Below are 9,119 nucleotides of genomic sequence, written 5' to 3' on the forward strand. Positions count from 1 at the left end.
GCTAACTACAAGTATTTCTACTGTATATTAGTTTCTGAAAATGTACCAAGTTTATTGTAGATGGAATAAACTATGTAAACATACTCTTTTTTGTGCTAAAATCTGATTAAAAAATACTAAATAAACGTTACACAGTACATAACCCGTTGGTTTTCTCGTTTGAATCGTTTTATTGTTTTACATTATTCCATGTTTAGGCCTTTTATAGCTTGTTATTCGGTATGGGTTTGGCCATTGTTAAAGGCCGTATAGTGACCGATAGTTGCTAATATCTACGTCATTTGGTCTCTGGTGGATAATTGGCATAATTGTTTCATTGTCGATCAGACAACACCTCCTTAATTTTTTAATACGTTTTTATTTTTACACATTTCACCCCTATAAATATGGCAATAGAAAAGCAAAGACAATCAATAGTCCAAATACAGTTAAAAGGAGAAAAAAATCAATTGTAAAAAAAGCAAAAAAGCAATAAAAAGCAAAATATAAAAAACCAATTGATTACTGTTGACTGTTCAGTCTTTCAGTTAACACCAAAAATGTATTCATAAATAAAAATTGTTTAATAGTTTGCGAATTCATTTTTTTAATCCAAGGAGTATGTGACAGTGCTGTTAGACAAATTGAAGAATTTATGTCATCAATCTTTTGTAATGAAAGGTAGTGTAGATGTTATTGAAAATAGGCCACTTTTGCAAGACCAGAGCTGTAAACAAAAGTACAATGATCAGCTGGAGAAAACTAGATTTCCAAGATGGCTGACGTTGTGCCTTGGAATATGTGTTGTCTTCCTACATTTTGTTTCCTATCTTCTGAATTTATATGTGATGAATCAGTATTCATATAAGGCATATTATGAAAAAAAATATCCAAACTCTTCACTCAAGTCATCAGGAAATACATCCGCGTGTGAACAAAACACCAATACCACAGAATATAAGCAACAAATTGTTATACAGAAACTAACTTCCGAATGGGGTATTTATTGTACACTTGCCAGTAACATTCCTGGTATTATCTTTACGATCAATATTGGATCATTAAGTGATACTTACGGAAGAAAACTATTTTTTGTGGCACCTCTTATTGGGACCATTCTTAAAAACGGTCTTTGTTGTATAGGGATTTACTACAGTTTGAATATAGAGTTTTTTATTATATTTTACGGTATAGAAGGGTGTACCGGAAACTGGATATCCACCATGTTAATGGTATATTGTTATATTGCCGACCTAACAGAGCCTGGTAAACCAAGGTCGCTTCTTTATGGTATTCTAGAAGGAATTATTGGCATAGCAGCATTTCTTTCATCGACATTTTCAGGCTATCTTATTAAATGGACAGATGGATTCTTTTACCCGGAAGTAACATCAGTTGGTTTTGTTTCACTTGGGCTTGTCATCGTTGTTCTTGTACTTCCTGAGTCACTTCCGGAGTCAAAAAGGAGAGATAAGGTTTCCTGTTTGGAGAACATGGGAAGAGTAACAGAGTGTTACAGACCAAATTTCTCCCCTCACGGAAAACAGTGGATGTTCATAAATCTATTATTCATTTTTATTTTGGCTGGGTTTGCGAATTTAGGGCGAGTTCAAGTAGAAACGCTGTTTCAACTGAATTCTCCTTTCTGTTGGGATTCAGTCAGAATCGGTTGGTATGGCGCTTTAAAGATAGGAACGTTATCTATCGGGGGAATGATAATGATCAAGACTTTCCATTTTTGTGTGACCGATGAATATATCGCACTAGCTGGTTTTGCCACTTCAGTGATATCTGCCATTGTGTTCGGACTTTCAACTACAGATACCATGATTTACATAGGTATGTTTCAATAAACTACATGAGGATCTAGATCGGGGATCCATAATTTCTGTATTCTTTAAATGTTTAGAACATTTTTCTTTATCATTAAAAATTAAGCTTTTTCTGCAAAATTTTCATGAAAATGATTTTACTACTAAAATTTTCTGTAATATGATGATTTCTTTATTTTGTACATAGTTAATTTCTGTAATCAATATTGTATTGCCTAATTCTTTTTTCCACAGTTATTCTTTATACATTTGAACCGCATTATTCTCTATGCTTTTAATTTTGCTTAAGTTTCTCTATTCATTATATTTTTACCATTATTTTCTATCTATCCAAACCCTCCTACATATACCATGCTTTACTTAGGTATGCTTCTATACACGTTTTACAGGACCGAAAAGGTTTTTTTTAATGTTTGAATATAAAGTAAAGTTTTTTTTTAGCTTTAAACGGATATTGACAAATTCCCTTTAATTTCTCGTATTTTGTCTATTGCCTTTCAGATCTTGAATTGTTTTTTTCATTATCATCATTTCATGGAACAAATAAATATATAAAGCTTGAGAAAACATGTTTGTTTATTTTCAGCTGCAGTACTAAACTTTGGAAATACAGTGACTATGCCCATTGTTAGATCAATAATGTCACGTATGACTCCAGCTCATAAGATAGGTGATTAAATATAATTAACCATACCAATTATTAGATCAATAATGTCGTGTATGACTCCAGCTCATAAAATAGGTGAGTAAATATAGTTTACCATACCAATTATTTGATCAATAATTTAGCACATACTTACAACTTCTTGTCCAATCAAATTGCTTATATTTGCCTTCTAATTTTCATAGTACATACTTTTCCTGTGTACTAAGTAACTACGCATGAATGACCACAAGGGTAAGATTTCATTGTATCGTAAACAAGATATTTAAAACAAAAATTGCCACTGGCTATTTTGAAATAAAATGCTGTGTACCAAATTAAATTAAATAGTTTGTAATTAGTTTTCACATTGATTTTTAAATATCCTGCTATTAAAATCTTTGGATCTAAAAAATGTTTTTGACAATTGCAAATTTTATCATTTAAATAAAGGGTAATACATATGGTTCTTTATACCTTGATTAGAGTACAACGATATCTTAAAATTATGATAATGTATCATCCATGCAATTACTTTGTACACAGAAAAGTGTGTACTATGAAACCTTGTGAAGGAAAACTAAAGCAACTTGGTGATAATTTTTTAAACTTTCTTAAGGAAGGTGATTTATTTCGTCATGAATTGATTGATTTATTGATTATTGGTTGCTTAATGTCCAGTGGCAAATATTTCATGCATGTTCAGGACGATGTCATGAATTGAAAACCTGTGATTATGTCTGAAGATAATGTGCCACCTATATATATATATATATAAACATATTCTGATAAATCTTTTAGTTTTTACTTTGAACTAATAAAAAAAAAAACACAAAACCTATAATCTTTGATCTATTTGTAGTTGCTTTTTAATGCCTATCTGCTAGACTATATCTTTGGGGACAAACTATCTATATGTTTCAAATTTATTATAGCTTTAGTTTTACTGTGAAATTAAAAAATGTTTTCAAAACATGTAAAGCTTCCACTGCAATTTAATTATTGCCTGCTTTTGGTCAATTTATTTTGTCATCTTACCTTGTAAGAAGAACATGTGTAGTAAAACACCGCTTTATATCAGTATACATACTTACACCAGCAGCTACCATCTTTTCATTCTGGAGTGAAGGGCCTTTTGAAATCACATATTTTACAATGATACTAGTGAGTAGATTTACAAAATTCGTTAATGAGCTCCGTTTTACAAACACCTGTGATACAAGTAGTCAGCCAAAATAAACTATCAATAGACCAATTAAAAGATTACTCGAGTTGTAAATATGTGCTAAATTGGATAGTCTATGGAAAGGTATATACTATGAAATTAAGAGCTCGGGGCAAGCCCCTCGCTCTAAATTTCATAGTATATACCTTTCCATAGACTAACCTAGACGTGGCGTATGACTCCAGTTCTTTAAAAAGGTGAGTAAATAAAGTAAACCATACCAGTTATTAGATCAATAATGTCGCGTATGACTCCAACTCATAAAACAGGTGAGTAAATATAGTTAACCATACCAATTATTAGATCATAATGTCGCGTGTGACTCCAACTCATAAAATAGGTGAGTAAATACAGTTAACCATACCAATTATTAGATAATAATGTCACGTTTGACTCCAGCTCATACAATAGGTGAGTAAATATAGTTGACCATACCAATGCAAAAACTTATTTTATTTGATCTGTTTCTTGTTTTCTACGAATAATTGAATGAAAACAAAAGCGGACAGTAGTGTAAAAAAAAGAAGAAATAGACTTAATGTTCACTTCTAAACAAAATCGAAGAAGTTTGGTCTTATTGTACTTTCCTATTTGAACTTTAAAATTACTGACATATATCTGCACTTTCGAAAACTAAAGTGACAATGACACAGGAAGACTCATAAATGTATTATAATAACACAAGCTTTCTTTACATATATGTTGTTAAGTATGTGATATAGCTGTATTCTTGCTGATTTTTCGAAACTTGATAAAATGCATTTTGAAGCCAAAATATTCGTAGCAAGCTGAAATATGAATTCTTGATTATAAATGGACCATGAATCTTGATTAGAAAAGATTTATGCGGCGCGAACAACACAATCTATCACTGTTTTGCAACAATGTTGACAGACGTGTTGATCCTGAGTATTCTCGAGACATTTTGCCACAGAAGGTCTGCAACGACAATGCTTACAACTTTACCGATCCACACTCCAGATTTAATCCGTACTAGAACTATTTTATCTCACCTTCAGTCCAACATTACAATTATCTTTCCTCTGCTAAATGAATATATCCCAATTACAGTGTTTTCATTTTAAACAGGCACTAAAAGAGAGGCGAAAGATACCAAAGGGACATTCAAACTCATTAGTCGAAAATAAACTGACAACGCCATGGCAAAAAAAGAAAAAGACCAAAAGACAAACAACAATAATTATATACAAAACACAAGAAAGAAAACTAAAGACTGAGCAACATGAACCCCGCTAAAAACCAGGGGTGATATCAGGTGCTCAGGAAGGATAAGCAGATCCTGTTCTACACGTGGCGTTCCGCGTATTGCTTATGTAAGTACAAACTCGGGGATAAGTCTAATGCGGTAGGTCACATTCGCAGAAAAGGAGGACGGGATTGTGGTTACGACGATTGGAACATATCCGTCGTCATCTGTGAAACAGATATTCCATAACGGTTAACCGACTTGTGACGGCGATTGTAAAATTTTCGAAGGGATGATTTCAACTTCACCACTTGGAACTCTTGGTTTACCAAGAATTTATTTTACTTTTAGATGATATTTCTATTGTATATTTGTATATTATCTAATGTATTTGTGGTCTATTTTAGGTTCAGTTTTTGCTGGAATTGCCGCCATTGAGTTTATATGTAACATGGCAAGCTCTCTTTTGGCTAATGCTGTGTATGATGCCACTGTGGAAATCTATAGAGGATTTACATTCTTTGTGATGGCTGGTTATGCTGTTGTTGGTATTGTTTTGTGTTGGTAAGTATTGATCTGTTATGGCTGGGGATACTTTGTTTTTGGTAATTTTTTTTTATTTTGGTTCCTATTGATTTTTGGTGGCTTGGTATGCAGTTGTTGGTATTATTTTATGTTGGCTGGATATGCTGTTGTTGGTATTGTTTTATGTTGGCTGGATATGCTGTTATTGGTATTGTTTTATGTTGGCTGGATATGCTGTTATTGGTATTGTTTTATGTTGACTGGATATGCTGTTGTTGGTATTGTTTTATGTTGGCAAGATATGCTGTTATTGTTATTGTTTTATGTTGGCTGGATATGCTGTTGTTGGTATTGTTTTATGTTGGCAAGATATGCTGTTATTGTTATTGTTTTATGTTGGCTGGATATGATGTTGTTGGTATTGTTTTATGTTGGCTGGATATGCTGTTATTGGTATTGTTTTTTTGACTGGATATGCTGTTCGTGGTAGTGTTTTATGTTGGCTGGATATGCTGTTGTTGGTATTGTTTTGTGTTGGTTAGTATTGATTTGGAGTTATTGAGTATGCTGTTCTTAGAACAATGTGTTTGTGGAATCGTTTTTTAAAGGTAGGTATTGTACTGTCATGTGTATGTATGCTGTTCGTGGAATTGTTTCGTAAAGGAAGATATTGCTATGTCATGCGTCTGTATGCTGTTCGTGGAATTGTTTTTAAAGTCAGATATTGTATTGTTATGAATGGGTATGCTGTTTTAAGATTTGGGTTGTACATGTATAGGTTTTAAAGGTAGATGTTGCATCGTCATGGTTCAGCATGCATTTTTGTATAGTCAGTTATGACATTGTCATGGTTGTAAATGTTAATGTAAAACATTAGTGAGTAAGAGGTTAAATTAGTTTTTGATGTGTAAAATTCGTTAATCAATTCTTACTAAGCAAACGAGAGAAAACCCTGAGGTATTCGAACGATAACCAACAGAGCGAGTTTGGATGTCGACAAGGAAAGTCATTGCTGTGAATGTATCTAGCTGAAGTCCATAACTTATGCAAATTGACCTGCGTAAGGCACAATTTAGATATGTAAACGTAAAACGATGGATCAGAAAGAATGTCAATACTGAGAAGTGTGAAGTTGATAATGTGAAAATTGAAATCGCCAAATTTGCCATATTAATAGATAGACCCTGGTTTGAAGTCACCATTCCGCGTCAATCTTAAGAGAAAAAAATATACATGGAGCCGTCCGTCTAGTTTCGGTAGTATTCGTAATGTCAAGCTCACTTGTATATATGAGATTCAAGCACTCGCTTAAATATGATTGACAGGACATCCTCAACATATCTAAACTTGCAAGTCAAGAACTTGGCAAGATGTTTTTTCATTTTGCCTTCATATGACTAAAGACATGTAGGGTGCACAGTTTGAACCAAATTGAATATTAACTGTTTGTTGAAATAAAACAGATCACAATCTCACTAAAAATAACAACATATAGGTTCAATCCAACAACTCATATTTTCTCTTTTTTCTCGATATGCTAAATGTTGAAATGTAATGTGATTTTTAAATTACGATATGTATTAAAACACTTCATTGTACCTATCAAGTAGCATAGAACACAAGTAATGATGATGGGTGCGTTGTCATTCGCATATCATTATATCATTAAATAAAACAAAACAAAGAAAACACGGAAACCCCACAATCCCCAACCCACGAAAAACCCAATAAGGCAATTGTCCTGACTAATTTCTTTATTTCTATTACAGTGTTCATATAGTAGGACAGAAGAGGCACGAAGAAAAAACTAATTTGATTTCAACGACATCTATAGAATAAACTTCAAGACAATATTCATATAGTTGTTTTAAGCAATTAAAGTTGATACTGTTGTGAGGACAAATAACAAGAATTTTAATAAAGATTAATTTTAACCTGATTTTTTTAGCGGCTGTTGTTGATGGTCAAAATATTCAACACCGTACAATTTTTCTATGATTTTAATCGATTTCTACAGTTGTTTGACGTATACGAAATGTCGGTGGCTAAACTCACTAGCGATCTTAAATCTTGAGATACAATTATAGTCGTCTGATCGTGATAGTTACCAATTGTGTCCTAAATCCGATTATGACATCCGATCTCGACCCTTTTGGAGTCTATTTTTTTGTTGCCTTGGTTTGTGTTTCTATAATAGATTTACGGGATTCGAACATCGGTAAACTTATGCCGCCTTAATGTGTACCAGTTGGTTAAAGACTTGTTCAAATATTTCCTGAAACAAACTGTTGAAAATGTGGCATTCATGCTGACAACATACATTGGTCTAGGAACACTCTATCTAAATAAAAGAGTTCTAGACTTTAGATGTTTAACAACTCTTTGATGTTTATATGCTCAAAAAACCATCGAAATATTTAATTATTGTAAAACCTGGAAAAGCTGTTTCGCACTTTTATGATTATTTTTTTTATAATTTTTGTATAGTGTTTTTAATAGCATTAAAGGTATCAATTTTCTGCACCAGATGCATTTCGGCAATAAATGTCTCTTCAGTGATGCTCGTGGCCAAAATATTTGAAAATCAAAAGCTTATTAAAACGATGAAGAGCTATAAACCAAAAAATGACAAAAAAGTTTAGCCAAAGCCGGACAAGGAATCAGAGCTTTGCATAAGTTAGATATATACCTTAATTCAAAATAAATTCCAAAGTTTTGTAACAACAAGACTTGATTAAGACCCTCAAACATGCTAAGAAAACTTCCAAAAATAATACCAACATTGCTTCATTTCTAGCTACATATACTAGTATGAGCAACAGTCTACTAGCACATGTAGATATTTTGCGATACGGTGACGTGTAGAAAGAGGATAGCAATAGTGATTATTACCAAAATGATAAAAACAATGGTAACTTTTAAGTCCAATTGTTCGTGTTTATGACGTCACAGTGAAATCATAAATCACATTTCTACACAAAAGTAACTTACAGAATAGGTAACCATCGTTTATTTTTTTCTATTAACTGTTTACTTCAAATGGGGGGTTGGGGGTATTACTTTTACTTATCTTATTATACCCTGCATGCACACGGACAACACGAGCCATACAGAACCCAAAACAAAAAACGATTAATCAATCGGACCAAAACTGTAAATAGCCTAAAACAACTAATAATGAGAAAGTCAGAACAACGATACCAAAATAATCTACACAAAAAAAAGAATAAAAAAGCACCATCACTTTGAATCAAAAGACATGCCCATGAGACAATAAAAACGGACTTTTGGACATTACGAATTTTGTTATAAATATATCAGGTTCACTTGAATAAAAGATTTGACGTCAAACTCCAAGGACATAATCGTTCAATGTAAGAACATGGAATATCAGCGAAGTATATATTAAGTCATCATAGATATATTGGCTGGTTGTCAACAACTAGTGCTGCAAGTGTAAAACTTCTTCAAGGCGCCCGATCTCAATCGGTTTAGTAGTTTCTAAGACAGCTATTTTTTCTCCGGGAATATATTACCTTTTTTAACATGAGCTGTTATTTATGAGAGTAATCACCAAACGAGGTTACATCGAAGGGAAAGAAAATACCTATTTACAAATGAAATCACGAATTAAGAAGATCTAGGTATGCATCTGTCCAGCTTTTCCAAACGCTAACCTTTAATACTTGCTCTCCATGTTATATAACA

The 9,119-nt window shown here is 32.7% G+C and overlaps 1 protein-coding gene across 1 annotated transcript; it reads left to right on the forward strand.

The window, feature by feature from the left end:
* Window positions 1-653: 653 nt before the first annotated feature.
* Window positions 654-7,340, forward strand: LOC127699087 (solute carrier family 46 member 3-like). Its single transcript, XM_052202824.1, has 4 exons — window positions 654-1,818; window positions 2,398-2,481; window positions 5,294-5,450; window positions 7,181-7,340. Exons 1-4 carry the CDS (start codon window positions 654-656, stop codon window positions 7,248-7,250), a joined length of 1,476 nt encoding a protein of 491 aa, XP_052058784.1. The 3' UTR covers window positions 7,251-7,340.
* Window positions 7,341-9,119: the final 1,779 nt, after the last annotated feature.

The sequence above is a fragment of the Mytilus californianus genome, unplaced genomic scaffold (assembly GCF_021869535.1).
Source record: "Mytilus californianus isolate M0D057914Y unplaced genomic scaffold, xbMytCali1.0.p SCAF_4, whole genome shotgun sequence".
NCBI classification, from domain to species: Eukaryota; Metazoa; Mollusca; class Bivalvia; order Mytilida; family Mytilidae; genus Mytilus; species Mytilus californianus.